Below are 20,168 nucleotides of genomic sequence, written 5' to 3'. Positions count from 1 at the left end.
TGTTGCCCTGGCCTCTTATTCTCTGCCTATTATGTCTATTAAATGTCAGATTAAAAAGTGTGAATTGAGACCAGAGGTAACTGTTGAAAGGCCAAGTTGTTTCATCATTAAAAGGAAGCATCTTTTACTAAAGATGCATCTTTTGTGATGCTAAAAGCTCTGATTAGATTTTAAGTAGAGGACATAGAAAAAGTACTATCCTAAATTGCTATGGTAAATAAAAACCATTTATTCAATAAATATGTGTTAAGAAACTACGGTAAGCCACTCACTGTTCTAGATACTGGAGATATATCAGGAAACAAAACAGACAAAAATCACTACCTAAGAGAAGCTTACATTCTAGCAAGAAGAGTAACAAAAAATAAACAGCAGAGTATTAGACGATAATACATGCTATGGAGAAAAAAATGAGTGGGATAAGGGGAGTCAGGGTGGAAGAGTTATAATTTATGTAAGACACTTAAGAATGGCTTTCCTGGGAATTCCCTAGCAGTCCAGTGTTTAGGACTCAATGTTTTCACTGCCGAGGGCCTGAGTTCGATCCCTGGTCAGGGAACTACGATCCCACAAGCCATGCGGCAGAGCAAAATCAAAACAAAACAAAAACAAACAAAAAACAGGCTTTCCTGCAAAGGTAAAATTTGGACAAACACTTGGCAAAGGCCTGCAGAAACAAATAGTGTTAGGTGCTGATGGTAGTGCGAACTATATGCTGGTTTGGCAATATATATCAAAGCCTTAGTCCAATAAATTTACATTGCTTTATAATTAGAAAAATAAACTTTTTTAAACAAAAGAGACCTAAGACAGACAGTCATTCAGAGAGACGGGTACATGGATAGACTTTTGATGTTTTGGTGTGTATAGGAGTTACTCTCTCCATCCCAGGAACAGCTGTATTTACATCTCCTCTGTGCCAAATTCACTTAAATTTGTGTTGTTTTCATAACTGTGAATACAGGAGGATACTACCTTAGATACTTGCCCTCAGGTTAGACAATTAAGTCTGTGACTCAAATATCATTGGACTAGGGGAAAGCAAGTTGAATATGTGATTCCTGACCTCAAAAATGGAAATGATGGTAACCACCTAATTATCCAATCCCTTTATTCAAATCAGGTCTACAACGACTGTCTATGACACAGCATATCATACTGGGAATCTCTGGCCAAAGGATTCTAGAGCCGGGGGAATGACACTGAAGTGGTCCAGCAGGGAGCTCTCCTTTCCGAGCCTCTCCTCTGCTCTTGCACTCAGTTTTACTACCTCTCTTTTCCCTCTGCTTTCCTTCAAGCTCAAATTTGTTTAAATGATCTAAATATTTGGGACATTTCTCCCTGGACATCTCTACTACACCTCTGTCTCAATAAGCAACTCAAAGTCTACAAATTGTTATACCTTAACTAGTCACCTAGCTGAGATCTTAGAGTCAGTATCCCCTGACCTGCAGGATCTCAGAGGTCACAGCTGTTCACAGGATGAGTGAAGTCCTCCACATCCCTTCATTCAAACCTGGAAGGAGCTTGTTTTTAGCAGAAACTGCAGAGCACACGCCTTTGGACCTTTAGAATGCAGTATGTTTCCAGTGTGCTGGGATCCCTGCGTAGTTAATTGGGTGGAGAAAACCAAAGTACATGCACCCAAATCTTGCTTTGTCAAGGAGCTGGCATTTGTGTTTTCTCTTTCCAGGGGAGTTTCGTCGCTTGCATGATTGCCATCCTGAGGCAGATGGACGACAGCCACTACAGCCACTACATCAGCACTTTCAAAACCAGACAAGACATTATTGTAAGTTGGCTTTATCAGGTCCTGGTAACTTTCAGACTTATCATATTTTGCAAAACTGAGCATTGTGAGTCTAGGCTTCTCTTTCCACACACCTCCAACACTGCGTGGCTTTCCACAAGTGATTATGAGAGGGAGAGTGTTTGTCTGCTGCGGAATTTGAAGAAGAGTACGGTGCGTATACCAAGAGGTCTCACGCAACCACCTAAGTCTCTCGGATTTAGAGAGAGCCCATATTTAGAAACATTCGGGTGACTTTTTTTTGCTCTCAGAAAAGGACAGTGTCTCATTTTCAGGGACAGTTGTTACCCATGCCCTGGCAAGGATTTTAGGAGGCAGAGATGTTCCTCTAAGATGTGGTTGACATCATCCTTTTCAGTATTCCCTGGAAAGGGAAACAGAAAGAGGTAGTACTTGCCCCAAGTAACAGTTGTAAGTTATCTTCAGTTGAAAATATTCTATTCTCTTTTTAGACAAGAAAATTGTTCACAGAGTTACTGTTAAGCATATAGCTGAAGGTGGCCCAAGAGGCTAAGGTAGTCTCTGGCTGCTTCCCCAGGATCCTTCCATTCAGGGGATTGTTAGTGGCTGTTAAACATCCCTGAAGGTGGGAATTCCCTGGCAGTCCAGTGGTTAGGACTTTGCCCTTTCATTGCCATAGCCTGGGTTCAGTTTTTGCTTGGGGAATTAGGATTCTGCAAGCTGCACAGCGCAGCCAAAAAAAAAAAAAAAAAAATCCCTGAAGATATCATGTTGTTTTGTGAAGCAGTGAGCTGGACATAGAGCTGGATTCACCGTCGAGGTCTCATTGCACTCATCTTTGCTCTGGATAACTTCCCATCATTTGTGCACATTCCTATCTTCCTTATACTCTCAATTTTCCACTTTCTGCCTTTATTATACTAATAGCATGTGGCCAGTACACCCAAAGATATCCAGCTCTTTCTCTGCCAATCACTCTCCTTTCTGTGAGGTCTACGTGATGGAAAAACACACAAGGAATTGCAGACAAAGTACTCTTTGTTATTATTAGTCGTAGTTGATCCCGTGATAAACTCTCAGAGTACTGTCTTGGACCACAATAAAGTACTTAATGTGGCTTAATCTGGAGTCTTGTGTGGACCTCACTTAGGCCGTGCTCTGGCAGGCAGCGTGGTACAGGAATCCGTAGTGATCTGTAGCTGTGCTTGCAGAGAACTGGGTGAGAGAATTCAGAAGAGGGGAGAGGTGGGGATTGGAAAAGCCTAGGGTAGCAGTGTTTCTCCTCTGCAGGTAGATGGTGTAGTGGGTTTAAGAACACAGAGTTTAGAACACCACATCTGGGCTTGAATTCCGGCTATTCTGCTTCCCTCTATGAAATTTTGGGCAAGCTGTTTAAACCTCACTAAACCTTGATTTCCTCACCTGTAAGATGGTACCTACCTGGGGGTTTAATGCAAGTAATGATGAATAGATGTGAAAAATGCCTCACTTTGTGCCTGGCTTGTGTTAATACCTATGAGAACCAGCTACTTACAATAATAATAATGATATTATATTACAATTATATATTTAATATTATTATTATTATGTAAGATAAAATTAATATAAAAACAGGTTAGTGACTTTTTTTCAGATTTCCTTCTGAAAGCAGGTAGAATAAAGAAAGTTACACTAAATTCAAACTCTTGACAATTTGGCTCCATTAAATAAGCAAAAAAAAAAGGCCAACAAAAAACCAGGTTTAACTCCTATTTTCCAAGACAGTGGTGAGCTCTTCCCCTTGCATCATCTAATTAAAAGAGGATTATTGTCCCCAAGGGAACAGCCGTCATCAGTGGCAGAACTGTAGGATACAGCCAGGCCCTTTGACCTCCAGTAGACTGTCCTTCCTCTCTCTCCTGCTGCTTCTGAAGAGATCACTTGAAAGACTTTGGAGGTGGCAGATAAAGTGAGGCCTGTGGTTATCTGTGAACTGCCTTTATTATGTCATCACTGTTTATCGTTCACTGAGAGCACCTAGAGTTGAATGTGGAGTCAGGGTCAGAAGCAGATAACCGGCATCTGCATCTTTGTTTCACAAACCATGAACTCCTATTGACGTGAGGGAAAAAGTTAATAGAATAGTTCATAAGTAATGGGTACGCTTAAAATGTATGATGAAAAATTGAAAAACTTGTGAACTGTGTCTGTGATTTCAGAATGGAGGGTAGAAAAGTTTGATTCTCCATTGAAACAGAAGGAAGTAGCACTGACTTGAGAGCTGGAATTGCTCCCATTCCTACGCTGTTGGGGATCCGAAGCGCACTGCGTAACCAACAGGGTCAGGGTCTCGGAGGAGCATTGTTAGAAATAGAACCCAGGCCCCTGCCTCCCAAGCCCAGTGTTCTTTCAGTATATGATATCATTCATGAGCTAGAACTGCATGGTTCAGTGCCAGAGAAATTGGACTGGATTTTCATTTCAGGAATCCAAGTGGAAAATGTCTAAATTTAACTAAGAAATTAGAAAGCTTTCCAAACTTTTTAGCTTTGATTTTTAGCCCGATTGTTCTATTTCTCGGTTGCTTTTTCCTCTTAGCCCCCTTTTGAGTAGAATAGCTATTTTTGTGATACTGGGCTTTCGTTATTAATTTTTACAGCTGTGATGATCCACTGCTATAACCTCTTTTTAAGGACCATTTAGGACCCTTCTCCTAGGCTACACATGGTAATATTCCTGGAATAGGATGAATCATGACTCTGCTCCTTATTTATAGCATTTTTGTTCTGTTCTAACAATAATAAGGGAGAATTGGACTCAGAGTTATTAGAAGTATCAGTTTTCTCAGACTCAGCTACAGAGAACAAACTGGTGGTTGCCAGAGGGAAGGAGGGTAGAGAGATGGACGAAAGAGGTGAAGGTGATTAAGAGATCCTGACTTCCAGCTATAAAGTAAATAAGTCCTGGGGATGTAATGTACATATAGGAAATCCAGTCATTTATATTGTAACAACCTTTTAGGGTGACAAATGGTAACTGGACTTATCGTGGTGATCATTTCCTAATGTATAAAACCATTGAATCACTATGTAGTACACCTGAAACTAAAGATATTGTATGTTAATTATAACTCAATTTTTAAAAGACACCAAAAAGTAAAAATAAAAAAGTGTCAGTTTTCTCACAATCGTTGGTGGATTCATTTGAAGTGCAGTAGATCTATTCGGAGAACATTTGGCAGCTGAGGACATATGGCTCTAACCTTGGGATCCAGAGCCCCAAGGTCTCTTCCCAGCTCCCTACTTCTTGGTTTCTATGGCCTTAAGTCAGTCATTTAATTTTTCAGCAGTCTCAGTTTTATCATTTATGAAATGTGAACAATTTTTTGACCCTTGTCTTCCTTATCTGGTTATATGAGGTAAACATCAAGTCATGAGGTGGCTGTAAGAATGCCCTATTGTGAACACACTGCTATATTCAAAATAGATACGCAACAAGGACCTACTGGGTAACACAGGGAACTCTGCCCAATATTTTGTAATAACCTAAATGGGAAAAGAATTTGAAAAAGAATAGATACATGTATATGTATAACGGAATCACTTTGCTGCACACCTGAAACTAAAACAACATTATTAATCAACTATACTCCAATATAAAATAAAGAAATTTTTAAATGCTCTGTTATTCCTATGAACCTTACTCAAAAAATAGACTGTTATGGGACTGGGGCCATCCTGTTCCTTCCTTGGCATCAATGTGCTGGTGGAAAGACTTATGAAGTATAACCCAGTTTTCCCCCAGTTTTCCTCCAGTTTTCCTCCAACCATTCCTTCTTTGTTTTTTGCAGGACTTCCTCATGGAAACTTTCATCATGTTTAAGGATCTGATTGGAAAGAACATCTACGCCAAAGACTGGATGGTCATGAATATGACACAGAGCAGGTGAGACCACCCATCGCAGGGCTGGAGGCATTTGAAAACTTGGGTCTGGTAACTCACTTTCTGACCCTTGTGAAGCGCTGTTAACTCTCTTTGCCTCAAGTCCGCCATCTGTAAAGTAACGGTCCTTCTGCTTCCGTGGTCCTGGTTTATGTGCTCCTGTTCTTGATTTCACCCGAGCTGCTGCAGTTGCTCTGACTTAGGCTCTCTGCTGTAATCTCCTCAGTGCTCTCACGTTGATCGTCAGCATCAGCTCTGCAAGGTGTCTTTCCTTGTCTCCATGTGGGCTTTGTCATCCTGACATTCAAGGCCTCTGCATCCCTGCGCACCCTGCGTTTCTAGCCTTATCTTCCACTATTTCCCTCCATATACGATGTGCCCTCCAATCTAACTGGCCTCTTCCCACCTAACCCTAACCCTGACCCTAACCCTGAACATGTTCTGAGCCTCCGCTCACGCTGCTGCTTCCACCTGCAGTGCCTGCCCCATTGTCTCTGGCCATCAACATGCCTCCCATTCCTCAAGGACCTTCTCAAATGCCATCTCCAAAGGAAGCTGTTCTGATCTGGCTGTCATCTTCTCTTCTTTTGATTCCCCATACCTCTTTGATACCCCCTCTTAGAATTTTCCATATTCTTTGTTGGGTCATGGTTCAATTTACAGGTTGCAAATGATCCCCACCAAGTTGTAGACTTCTTAAGACCAGGAGCCATCTCTTTCAAAGCAAAACCTAAGCCAGTGCTTTGCAGTTGCTGGTCCTCAGTAAAGACTTGTTGATGAAAGTGGGATGGATTGAATACAGATATTGAAAGACATTCAAGATTTTTAAAGAGCTAAATAAAATAAATCATTATGATAAGCATTATTGTTAACTCTCCATGGTCCTGATACCTGATTAGAAAAACCCTTCCCAACTATGAACAGATTAGAGAAACCATTACATCCAAAGTCCTCAACTTTAAAACATAAGCATCATGATGGAGCAAAAGGAGCCCTGGTCTGAGGCTCAGGAGCCCTGGCTTGGCCTCTGAGCTGTATTTACCCTGAACTGGCTAAATTGTGATGCAGCCTTGAGCGGCACTAGTAATCGGTTCTAGAAACTGACCTTCTGTGACCTTCTCTGTGGAATGTGCTGTTGTTGGTCTCTAAGGACCTTGATAGATGTCTTAGATTTCCAAGTCCAGGTTTGATTTGCTTTGGCTTTTAACATAGATGGAAACTGTTTCAAAGCACATGGAGTTGCCTTCTTTATCCGTTGTGTCTTTTCTTCCCCAGGGTCTTCCTCCGTGCCATAAATCAGTTTGCTGAGGTTCTCACAAGATTCTTCATGGATCATGCAAGCTTTGAACATCAGGTAAGCATGCGACTCACCTAGGAGTTCCTTGAGTTCTCAGCCAAAGTAAGAGAACCATTTCATTTTGGAAAACATCGCCTCAGATTTTATCATAACAAATACACATGTACACATCTGCTTACAGGTAGGCACGCAGGTATTGCTCTACCTGCAAATGGTTTAGTGTCCAAAAAGCAGTCCAAAGTACACACCTGTTTGAAAGTCCAAAGCAAAACAGGTGATCACTAGCTCCATCTTTGTTCATTCATTCATTCGACAAATATTAGAGAGTTATGTATACAGGGCACTATTCTAGGTCCTGGTGAAGGCAGACAAGGTCCTGCTTCCGTTACAGGGTACATTTTGTTGGTGATGTGCTTTTGCTGTGTCATGGCCTGTGATTGTATCGATGGAACTTTTAAAGTGGAGAGTCATAAGCAGATGAGATTATATATACATATTGCATACATATATACATGTATATATGTGTGTATACATATGTGTTTATATATATGTGTGTGTACAAATGTCAAAATGATATATATATATATACACACACACATACATACATATGCCAAAATGGAATCGACCTGCACAGTTCTTTGGTAACCTGTTAATCTACTTTATTTACTTTTTCTGTGATCTTTTCAATGATAGTAAATACTTTCACATTGTTTTTAGTGGCTGAATGCAGTCTGTTGGATGGCTGGATCTTGATTTATTTAACCAAATTCTTCTTATGAGCATTTAGATTGTTTCCATTTTTTGTTATTATGTTCAATAACACTGTGAGAGCCTTCCTTGTTTTAAATATTTTTTTAAATACCCATTTTTATTTTACCAGGATAAAGTCCTAGAATATTTACTAGTTCAAAAGTTTGGCAGAACTCTTGGGCTTTTGATAAGTATTTCCAAACTACTTAACTATAAATAGGTACACTTCTCGGCAGAAATTTTCCTTTATCCCAGGAGTAAAGACAAATATAATAGTTTGGATTTTTTTTTAAAAAAGCTTGATATTAATAAAGCATTAAAACTTTCAGGGCTGAATAATTGAAACACAGGAGAGAAAAGGAAGTCTTGTGGATTTTATTTTGGGTCTTTTTTTTCCGTTAATTTCTGGCGATGGCATTTCTACCATATGGCACTGTTTTATTATGACCCTTATTAATGTTATTTTCCATTTCTTTTCACCCACACCATTAATTTTGAACAGCTCTGGAACAATTACTTCCATTTGGCAGTAGCTTTTCTCACCCATGAGTCCCTTCAGCTTGAAACCTTCTCACAAGCCAAGCGCAACAAAATTGTGAAAAAGTAAGTGTCCTCTTAAACTTGCTTACGATTGGGAAGGTGATTCTTCCATTTCTATTTGGAGCAGGATTTTTGATATCACAGAAATTTCTGTTAACTGGCTGCCCATAGTATTTGTGAGATAGATTTTGAAATAATCATTTAATACATCTCAGATTTCTCTAGATTCACATCTCTTCTCAGGGGCCCATTCATTTTCAAACCAACCATCACATTCTATTATAGAATCTCTACGCGGAGGGGCGCTCAGGCCAGCTAGTCCTCCCATTGCCAAGAACAGCTGCCATGAGCTGGCACCTTACCCAAATTGCAGGCATAGTGCCTCTCTCATGCTTCACAGAGCAGACTCCTTTGGCACCATTGGTCTACCTCCCAATTTCAGTCACTTCAGCAGAGAAGCCAAGAGTAACACACCTGAAAACACCCTCCAGGTTCCTTGGCTCAGAATTCAAAATGGACCTGTGTGCAAGAGTGATGGGAAATTAAGGGAAGATTTTCATTGCTTTCATCTCAAGTCTCTTTCAAAGTTAAATGAGAGCCTGAGGACTCAGAGGATGTGTAATTAAATAGAACTTGAGAAATTTATCATTTAAAGGCTGTGAGATTTTAGTTCTGTTCCCCTGCTAGCATGTCTGGGATTCTAGGCAAATTATTTAGTGTCCCTCTAGCTCTTCCCTAAAATACTAAGATTGGTGGCTACTAAGATTGACATTTAGTGATTATACTTTCAAAGATAAAGGTAAAACCTGTTTTGTAGATTTCCTTGTAGCGCTGGTATCCAGAGATATTTGCTTTTTAAGATGGACACCTTAATCTTGTTCTTTAGAATATCTTAAATGACATAACTTCATTCAAGGATGGATTTGATTTTGGTTAAATGACCTTAAATGAAATGAGTTGACACCAAGTCTGATATATAAAGTGTCTAGTTAGGAGTAATGGATCTGGTTTTGGAAAGTGTGGACTGTAAGTCAAAGCCATGTAAAAATATATATGCATATGGGCAAAGATAAACCTCAGGAAATAAAAACATTTATATTAAGGTTATAGGAATGTGAATGAGTTTTTTTTTCAAGACTTCTCTTATTTTTAGTAAAAGCGTCAGCAATAGTATTAGTAAGGAATGAGTAGTTGTCATTTATTATCTATTATGTGTTGGACATGGACCTTAGATGCTTATATAATAATAATAAAATTAGCTTAGGTACCTTTGTTAAAATGGAATAGCAAGAACATTTTTATAATGGCTTCTGAAGGCACTTCCAAAGTAAGAATTTGAAAAACATGTTTGGCACAATAGTCGCACAAGGAGAAAATGTAGAACCCTGCTGGCAGGGTAGGTCGTAGGTCCGTATTCTAATTCCCTGGAAACATTACAGTATCTACTTTTGACCCACCCTCTTTCCATTTTCTAAGCCCCCAGCCTCTGATATGGTACATGGTGTGCGGCAGCCGCAGGCATATGTATTCTTTAAGAGATTTCCAGGTGACTCTGATTCACCTCCACCCAAGAACCACTGTCTAGATTAGGGCTTCTCTACTTTTCCTCCATTGTCAACTCCTGTAAGGAACCTTTTTAGAAAATGTTTTTCTAATCACACCCCCCCATGAAATATTAATACCACAGATGCACCATATATCAGTTTATGTACTAAATATATATCTGTGCTTTATACATAAAAACAGGAAGGTGTTTTTGCCCCCATGGACCAATTTTCACCCCTTTAGGGACACTATCACCCCCATTGAGAATATATGTCTAGAGATTCCCAATGTGATTGAGCACATTGAAGAATGTACTGGTGTGGATAAGGGCCACTCAAATACAAGTACATAAAGGCAGTATATTTGTTAGATATCATACCTCATTCATCTTCCTTTTCTTTAGTGTTTGTTGTGTTTTATTTTTTTGCTTAAGAGCAACCAGAGTGTTTCTCGCTCTTCACCCTTGAGTAAGTTTGTTAATCTCATCTTCTCAGTGATTTTTGAAAATTACTTTGGTCCTCCTCCTGCTTTGAAAGTCCCTCAACCTCTTTGTGGCTCAGTTCTTTGGGGGCTTGTTTAGGTATCGACCACAGCTCTTCATTTGATTTTGGTTTTTTGGTTTGTTTTTTTGTTTTTGGCTGCGCCACGTGGCTTGTGGGATCTTAGTTCCCCGACCAGGGATTGAACCCAGCCCTCAGCAGTGAAACTGCAGCATCTTAACCACTGGACCACCAGGGAATTCCCTCTTAATGTGTTTTTTGCCTCGAAACTTACCTTAATTGTGACCTAGAGGAACACGGGTCCCTTTACTCCCCTCATCACTGTATTGTGTGTTCTCGTTTCCACTGCACATCTTTCTCCTGCTTTATGATCTTCTTCCTAGATACGGGGACATGAGAAAGGAAATCGGCTTTAGGATCCGGGACATGTGGTATAACCTGGGTGAGTGCACAATCTGAACAGGCCCACACACCACTCCTGTGCGACACGCATCCCACAATGCATTCTTTTCCATTTTAATTCCAAGAACCCTGAGATTGATTTCTCTGTGTGTCTGGAAGTGCAAGATGATTTGTGGGTCTCTTACGAGATCACGTTATCGGAAAACAATATTTAGTCACTCACTTCTGACTTGAGTTGATTTACCCACATAAACTTTTTCTTTTCTTATGGGCCCTGTGGAGGAAGATTGTAACACTTTACTTCTGGTGAACTTATTTTTTCATGTCCTCACTTACTTTCATTTCAGGTCCCCACAAAATCAAATTCATCCCATCCATGGTGGGTCCCATTCTGGAGGTCACACTAACCCCCGAAGTTGAGCTCCGGAAAGCCACCATCCCGATTTTCTTTGATATGATGCAGTGTGAGTTCAATTTCAGTGGAAATGGCAATTTCCATATGGTAAGGAGTGGTGGACCTGTTGTCTTACTAATGCACATAGAGTGATCTCTTATTTATTTTCTTGCTTTATAGAGAAGCGGTAGCCTGAATAAAACAAATCAAAGGTGATCTAAAAACTTCTTTTTTTTGCATTTTATTTTGTAGAGCAGTTAGGCATAGAATCAGGTATTCCAACTGAGGCCCTAGAAGCGGTCTTTTTTCCTACATGTGTTTCCTAAAGGAGGACTCTTGTCTCTGGATAATTAAAATTTGACTTCACACATTTTACTCCTATCTCTTGCAAATATTGCAGTGGACTGAGGGAATGGCGCAGAGGTCTTTAGTTTTGAGCCTGTAGTTTGCCTGATATATTTTTCCTATGTGTCAGTGTCCTTATCTCTACAGCATATAAATATTGAAAGGAAGATTTTGCAGCTATGAAGCTCTGCAAAAGCAATCCCATTGTTAAGACTTTGACAAGAACCAAAAATAAAATGGAAAATTAGAATCGTTGAGCTATTTTGGTATGCATAATTGTGATAGGATAGTAGTGTTTGGGGTAATTGTTTTCTTTAAATATAAAGCAAAGGACAGAGTAGCATGAGGTCGCTTTAGAAAGTTTTGATATTAATGGATAGCATGAAGTGTGATCTTCCTCTCTATATACCGGAAATAGTTCACAATTCAGCAAAGGGGTTGGGCCAAATTTAGAAAAGTTGGCTGGATGTCTTTTGTGTCCTTTTCTGAGAATGGGGCATTCTCCTGTGAAATTCTGACTCTGCTTTCAGTTTGAGAATGAGTTGATCACAAAGCTGGACCAAGAGGTAGAAGGGGGAAGAGGAGATGAACAGTACAAGGTCCTTCTGGAAAAACTGTGAGTATCTCAGAAACAAAATCTCAAGTTGATTGCATCATTTAGTGATGGAGAAACACAGGCTTCTGCTGCACTTACAGACCAATTGGGTAGGCTCAGCATTGCTGGGTCACCACCAGGAATGGTTCTCAGTGGGCTTCATGGAGTTTACACCATCCACTGCTGACATTTGTTTATCTGCTGTGAGTCAGATGTTCCTGTTTTCCTGGCCAGCCTGGCCCTCGAGAACAGAGCAGATGGAGGAAAGAGGGAGAGGGACAGAGTATTGGCATTTTGCCCAGTGTTTGAAATGCTGAACTTTAACAAAAGTGCTAGCACCTCTAATTTTGGCTTCAAAGCAGTAATTTAAAGGAGAAGGGAAAAACGTTTCAAGGTCCACTTTACTTTTTTTTTTTTTTTTTTTTTTTTTTTTGACTACGCTGGGTCTTTGTTGCTGCACACAGGCTTTCTCTAGTTGTGGTAAGTGGGGGCCACTCTCTGTTGCGGTGCGTGGGCTTCTCTCATTGCGGTGGCTTCTCTTCTTGTGGAGCATGGCTTCTAGGCACATGGGCTTCAGTAGTTGCAGCACACAATTCAGGAGTTATGGTACACAGGCTTAGTTGCTCCGAGGCATGTGGGATCTACCCAGACCAGGGATCAAACCCGTGTGCCCTGCATTGGTAGGCGGATTCTTAACCACTGTGCCACCAGGGAAGTCCCCACTTTATATTTAAAAATACCTTATACCCTGTAAAGAATGTCTGAGAACACCAGGTATATCTCTGGCCCTTTTCACTGCCCTGCCCCCACCCCCAAGCCAACACATTCATTCCCCTCCCTGTATTCACATTATCCCCACTACTCCCCATCCACACCCTGACAGACCTTTGCCTGTCACTCTCTGTCCCTCTTACTCTGCTTTGCATGTATGGAATGACAGTATGAAAAGAGTGGTTAAAAACACTTAGATGTTGGAGACAGAGATTGTGATTCAAATCCCGTTTTCTCTGCATACTAGGATGTTGACTTTGGACAGATGATTTAACCTATCCGATGACTCTTGTATTTATTTATTTATTTTTGTCATCTACAATCATAGGGTCTGTATTTTGCTGAGGGTTGAATGAGATGATGTAGTAACATATGTCTGCCCCAGAGCTCGTGCTGGACAACTGAGGGCTGCTCTGGTGTTTGTTACTGTTATTATCTGCAGATCTTCCCAGCATCCTGGGTTGTAACTGCTCTAGACTGTTCATTTCTTGTGTTCTCTGAATTTTTATGACATTGGCCAACTCTGTCACCTGTCAATTGGGTGTGTTCCTAAGTCTTTCCAGGATTTACCTTCTTTGTGGACGTGGTGGGCACTAGACGGAGCCGAGGAGAGGGACACTCCCAACTCTGTTTTTCTTTTTTCAAAGATTTTTTTAAGGAACCAGCATGCGGGGTACTCAGCAATGGAACTGATGACGTGTCTATATTTTAAAGAACTAGAAGTCTGTCTTGTTGTGTTCGTAAGGGATGATAAGACTGTGTTGATCTTTTCATCCTATATCCATTTGGTCTGCCTGTTTGAGTTTCAAACCTTTCAGTTTATCACTTTGGCAGTTCTGATTTTATACAGGAATTAAGTGCAGATGTTACACACACACATACAAACACACACATTTACAAGTGATAAAACTACACTTAAAAAAAATCCTACAGTTGACTTTTCACATACAGATCTTATTTTTCCTTCATTCTTCTTGGATCACGAGTGCAGAAAACTATGACTGCACAAATCTCCAGTGCTCAAGAATAATTCTAGAATCTGGACTAATGCTTTGAACCCATTTTTTTCTCCTGTTCCCCAAGTTTTCTTCTAATTGTCTAACCTAAGAAGCTTTGCTCTGTTTGGGTCCAGAGGGAGAGGATTTAGACCAAAAGTTTAACCTCCGTCTACCTATTTACAACTGCAATTTTTCCTGAAAATAACACTTTTATCCCAAGAGCCACATGTCTGGATGTGTGCTAGGTTCCTGGGTTCCTCTAGGCTGGGCGTCAGTCTAAGATTCTCCGGAGTTCCCTCGGGATGCCCTGAAGTGCTGGGCCTTAGAAAGAATAAAGACAAAGAAAGATGGTGCTTTCAAATGAGTAGAGGGATCAGATAGTACACACAAACCTTTTGGGCAAAGGTTCTAGTTTCTGTGGTATTGACAGAAGACAAAATCAAAAAACAAATACAAATAGAAATTCAAAGAAGGGCATCGTGGGCTGGGATTCTCAGTGATGGTGGGGATTGAGCTACAGACCTAAAGAAAATATAGAACTTGAGTAACAGCGGGGAGCCTTGTAAGTGAAGGCCCTGGGATAGGATAGACTGGAGTCACGTGAAGGGTGTGTCTCCTAGTGTGGTGCTACCTGCTACCAGGACCATGGACAGCGCCCAAATGTGGTGCTGGGATGAAGGTGTGGGACCTGGGAATTTATCTCCACCTCCGCCCCTCAGGCTTCTAGAACATTGCCGGAAACATAAATACCTATCCAGCTCCGGAGAAGTATTCGCGCTCCTGGTCAGCAGCCTCTTAGAGAATCTTTTGGACTACAGAACCATCATCATGCACGATGAGAGCAAGGAAAACCGCATGAGCTGTACCGTTAATGTGCTGGTATGTGCCACACCCCTGCGATGGTGAGAGGGCAGTGCTGGGCCACCCCTGCACCCCACAGTGCAGCTCTATCCCACAGACACAGAGGTCCCTTGGGACCACCTTTCTGGAGTCTGTGTTCTGCTGAGTCTAATTGGAATGGCCAACTCAGCTTTAAACTCACAGATACCAGCTGCATCAGACCTTGAGGATAAATGAGGAAACAGGGATGGAAAATGCAGCATAAGCTCTTGACTCAACTGTTTTACTGAAGGCCATCCTCAGCCTGTTTCTCTGTCTTATTTGTATGTGGTTGGTTTATTGTTGAAATTATTCAACACAAATGAAAATGCATGAAAAACAATATACTGTGAGTAGAGAATTAGTCCATGAAATCCTCTAGGTGGTAGAACCTTGTGGTCTTGCCTTTCCTTATACAGTTGTAACTGGGACCACAGACCTCAGAGGTTTAGGCCATGTACTCTTCCGCTTAATATAAATCAAGAACCTACCACCTCTGATTCCCTGAGAAAACAGAGTATCAGATGCTTGGGTATGACCCAGCTGTCTATTCACCTAGAAGGTTTCTCTCACATTTCTCAGGAGCATGGTCCTAAAAAAATTCTTCAACTTTTCTGCTTTATAAACTGTCACTTCCTTATTTTGTTGGGGGTGTTTGTTTAAGGGAAAAAAGAAAGTCTTTGGAAAAGTGACACTTGAAAAATGCAAGTAGTGGTTTGGCAGTTTTTGTGGCAAGCTCGTCACTAATGGATTCGTGTTGGTGTTTTGTGAATTTTCTTGCAGAATTTTTACAAGGAAAAGAAGAGAGAGGACATCTACATAAGGTAAGCCAAAGGAAATTTCTGCTTTTGCTATTTATGTCAGGGCTTTATGATTTATTTCTCCAATAAACGAAAACAGTAAGCCCCAGCACCATGCTTGCTTCTTTGAGAGAGGCCAAAAAGTATGTGATACACTCCCTTCTTCCTAAAAGGGTAACTGCTTTAGACAGATACACAGGTAAGTACAATACGAGGAAGTGCAGAGGGAGGATCGTGTCGGGATTCCAGGAAAGTATAGAGGACGCTGGCCAGGGAAAGCTGCACAGGAAAGACATGAAATCCACCCTCTGTCAAGGACCGTTAGCCCAGGGTGCAGGGAGCCTGAACGTGAAACAACCTGGGATGTAAACTATATGCATTTCCTGGGGAAATATTTCTTAGCTCTCATGAGCTTCCTAAAGGGGTCTGTGACATTTAAACACTGCTACCTTAAACGAAGAGTACAGAGTAGAACAGATGGAGTAGGAAAGACACATAGGCAGGAAGCAGCACAAAGACTTAAAGGAGTAGGAAGTAACTGTTCCTGCCGCCTGGCTGTGACATGAGCCTAGTGTCCCGTCAACTTGGCGACAGAATGCCTCCTTTCTCTTTTCTGACCAGATACTTGTACAAGCTGCGGGATTTGCACAGGGACTGTGAGAACTACACTGAAGCTGCCTACACACTCCTCCTGCATGCTGAGCTCCTGCAAGTAAGTGGATCAGGGATGCAGTGTGTCAACTGTCAGCCCTTTGGGACTGTATCCTGTACATGTCATGGTTTTGATGGAAAAGGTCCCTATTCAAGGAGGACCCCTTTATCCAAGAATATTTTTATACCTTCTAAATAGGCACAGCTAGTTTTTAGACCAAGGTTGGGAAAATGTCTGTTATTATTTATTTATTTACATATTTACTTACTTAGTTTTAAATTTATTTTTTTGAAGTATAGTTGATTGATAATGTTGTGTTAATTTCTGCTGTACAGCAAAATGATTCCGTTTTATATATATACACACACACACACACACCCCTACACACACATTCTTTTTCATATTCTTTTCCATTATGGTTTATCACAGGATATTATAGTTCCCTGTGCTCTTCAGTAGGACCTTGTTGTTTATCCATTCTATATGTAATAGTTTGCATCTGCTAATCCCAAACTCCCAGCCCATCCCTCCCCCATCCCCTCCCCTTTGGCAACCACAAGTCTGTTCTGTCTGTGAGTCTGTTTCTGTTTCATAGATATGTTCATTTGTATCGTATTTTAGATTCCACATATAAGTGGTATTATATGGTATTTGTCTTTCTCTTCCTGACTTACTTCACTAATTATGATAATCTCTGGGTCCATCCATGTTGCTGCAAATAGCATCATTTCATTCTTTTTTATGGCTAAGTAGTATTCCACTGTACATATGTACCACATTTTCTTTATTCACTCATCTGTCAATGGACATTTAGGTTGTTTCCATGTCCTGGCTATTGTAAATAGTGCTTCTGTGAACATAGGGGTGTATATCATTTATTTAAAAATCTTTAGGAAGCAGGGCACAACTTACGGGCTGCTAATTCTGACACTCTAATTGAAAAAAACAAAACATTTGTCAGTCAATATATGTAAAAAATATGTGTAAAACTACAGAGAAGTGAGTTGTAAATAAATATAGAACTGTAGAAGTACTTTCCTATTTATACTGTCTCGCTGAGGAAATTCTATTGTGCCTTGGATATACCAATAAATACATCTCTACATCATCAGTTGCAAATAACTCTTTCCAGCTCTGATGACTCCTCCAACTTACTGTTCTGTCAACATTAATCTCTGAATGACTAATAGACAACTCAAACTTAACATGTCAGTAACAGAAGCTGTTCCCTCCACCATCCTCCTGGGTCCGTCCCTTCCTCTCCTTTCTCCTCATTTCACTAAAGGACACGGATATCTAATAAAAGATACTGGTCGTCATCTTTTACTCAACCCCTTCCACGTTCTCCACAAGCAAGAATCATGAACCCTCTGTCCAAAACTTGCCCTCACCCTATCCACTTTTCTTTCTTTCTTTCTTTCTTTTTAATTTGAGAAAGTTTATGCTAGTCTTAGATCTCCAGGACTTATTTATCTACTAGTTGCAAGTTTATACCCTTAAACAATCTTTCTTCTATTCCCCCATCCCCCAGTCCCTGGTAACCACTGTTCTACTCCCTGTTTTCACAAGTCTGGATCTTTCAGATGCCACGTATAAGTGAGATCATACAGTGTTTGTCTTTCTCAAACTTATTTCACTTTGTATATAATGCCTTTGAGTTCATCCATATTGTCACAGAAGGCAGGGTTTCCTTTCTCATGGCTGAATAATATTCCATTGTATGCATATACCACATTTTTATTCATTCATCCGTTCATGGACACTTAGGTATGTATCTTGGCTATTGTGAATAATGCTGCAGTGAACGGAGGGGTGCAGGTGTCTCTTTGATACCCTCACCCTCTCCACTTTTATCTCCATTGCTGCCATCTTGCTCCAGGTTATCATTTTCAGCCTCTTACTACATTTCCATGCCTCCATTCTTGCCCCTAGCAAGTAATTTTCTTATATAATTTCAATTTTATTTTATTCCTAAATAATACACGTACATTGTTCTAAGCTTAGGAGTTAAAAACTGGAGTCCTCTGCTTCACCACTTCCCCTAAGACAACCATTCACAGTTCATATTCAAGACTGGGGCACCAGAAAACTTATTGTGTATGGGTTAGGGAGGAAGGCTTGTTGACTATGGGATGATCAGAAAGAAATCACAGTGTCAGTGCCTGTAGGTCTTTTCATTTATGCTGCTCAGAAAATTCAGCTCTCCTGTCCTGGCGTAAGGTATGAGGTGTGGAGGCCACTTTTTCCTCGAATCACTCAGGATGCTGCTTATTAAATATAGTCCACATTTTCATCATTGGTATGAGATCCCATCTTGATCATGTACTAAATCACTGTATGGAGGGTTAGGGGAGCCTCTTTCTAGATTTTACATATTTTGCATGGGTCTCTGTCAATTCATGCACCAGGGCCACACCGTTTCAATTGTCAGGTCTTTACAGTATGTTTTATGACCTGGTAATTACTCTTCATTCCTCTCCTTCTTTCATAGTTTTTCACTTTATTCCTTTCTGTTTATTTTTTCCATATGGACTTTGGAATCATGAAATTTGAAAATTAATTTAAAGGAGAATTTCCATGTTTATGAAATAGCATTTTCTTATCCAAAAGCATGGTATGCCTTTCCATTTGTTCAAGTCTGCTTTTGTACACTCTTGTGGTGTATTAATGTTTTCTGTGTAGAAGTCTTGAATATTTCTTGTTATGTTGATCCCTAGATATCTTTTCTTTTTAATTTAATTGTGGTGAAATATATCTAACATAACATTTACCATCCTAGGCATTTGTAATTGTACAGTTCAGTGTCATTAAGTACATTCACATTGTTGTGCCTGGGTATCTGATCACTTGGGGTTTATTCTTGTTGGGGTTATTTCTTCTGTTATCTTTAGAATGGTTATTATTTATATGAAATCTATCTCTAAATTATTTCCACATATGTTAATTTTGACCCCACTGCTTAATTCTCTCATTATGTGTAGTAGGTTTTCAGTTGGCACCCTTTGTGAAGGGATGTATTATGAAGAATACAGTCATTGCTTTCACATGATGGTTTTACCCCCGTTTTTTGCGTGTTTATACTTCTGATTTCTCTCTTTTATCTGTGCTGAATGATACACAACCACAGTCATGCTGGTTGGCAGCCTCGCCTCATTCCTGACCTTCCTGGGAATGCCTTGAGTGCTTTTCCATTCAGCATGACACTTGTTTTGAAGCTGGTGTGTATATGTAGGTGCGTATGCGATTCTTGTGTTTAACAAATCATCAAAAATATTGATATGTAGAGGAGTCAAAAGTACATACAAATAATTCTGTGCGGTTTTTCAGTGGAATATTTATTACATTCATCTGCTTTAATTGATTAAATGAGTTGATGTGTTGCATCAGTCTCGCATTGCTTCTGCATGTTTTTCAGTGGTCTGACAAGCCGTGTGTACCCCATTTGCTTCAGAGGGACAGTTACTATGTGTATACCCAGCAAGAGCTTAAAGAGAAGCTGTATCAAGAAATCATATCGTATTTTGACAAAGGCAAGGTGAGTGTTGGGTGGTTTGTTTTTGTATGAGGGCAGAGGAGGAAATGACCACAGTACTTACTACCCTGCAGTTCTGATCTTCACCAGCCAGAGTTAGCGCAAAACTCCCAACAAGATAGCCCAGATTTTACACACCAGCTGCAAGTTCAAGGGTCCCCAGGCCACCCACACTTCTGACCAATTGACTATAAACCTGGGGAGGGGGTGCCTATAATTCCTCTGCTCAGTTTTGATAATATACTAGAACAACCAACAAAACTTGGTAAAATGCCGTTCTTAATGATTATAGTTTTATATTAAAGGACACAAATCAGGACCAGACAGATGAAGAAATACAGAGGGCAGGGTCTAGGAGGGTCCCAAATGCTTCTGTGTCTTCTCCCTGTGGATTCAAGCACATCACCCTCCTGGAGAACTGATGTGTTCGCCAGCCAGGAAGCTCACTTGAGCTCTGTGTGCAGGGTTTTTATTGG

At 40.4% G+C, this 20,168-nt stretch overlaps 1 protein-coding gene across 2 annotated transcripts in view; it reads left to right on the top strand.

Annotated features, from left to right (window-relative positions):
* The window catches only part of DOCK5 (dedicator of cytokinesis 5), a 97,821-nt gene that overhangs the window by 42,420 nt on the left and 35,233 nt on the right, over positions 1-20,168 (top strand). For both annotated transcript variants that reach the window (XM_057724415.1, XM_057724416.1), the window contains 11 exons: positions 1,694-1,792; positions 5,601-5,695; positions 6,968-7,046; positions 8,242-8,342; positions 10,708-10,766; positions 11,074-11,228; positions 11,996-12,081; positions 14,549-14,708; positions 15,492-15,532; positions 16,130-16,220; positions 19,576-19,695. In XM_057724415.1, the coding sequence (XP_057580398.1) occupies positions 1,694-1,792; positions 5,601-5,695; positions 6,968-7,046; positions 8,242-8,342; positions 10,708-10,766; positions 11,074-11,228; positions 11,996-12,081; positions 14,549-14,708; positions 15,492-15,532; positions 16,130-16,220; positions 19,576-19,695 (1,086 nt within the window). The remainder of the gene's footprint in view (positions 1-1,693; positions 1,793-5,600; positions 5,696-6,967; positions 7,047-8,241; positions 8,343-10,707; positions 10,767-11,073; positions 11,229-11,995; positions 12,082-14,548; positions 14,709-15,491; positions 15,533-16,129; positions 16,221-19,575; positions 19,696-20,168) is intronic.

The sequence above is a fragment of the Hippopotamus amphibius genome, chromosome 2, assembly GCF_030028045.1.
Source record: "Hippopotamus amphibius kiboko isolate mHipAmp2 chromosome 2, mHipAmp2.hap2, whole genome shotgun sequence".
Taxonomy (NCBI): domain Eukaryota; kingdom Metazoa; phylum Chordata; class Mammalia; order Artiodactyla; family Hippopotamidae; genus Hippopotamus; species Hippopotamus amphibius.
The sequence above is the reverse complement of the archived record's forward strand: the minus strand, read 5'-3'. Positions and strand labels throughout refer to the sequence as shown.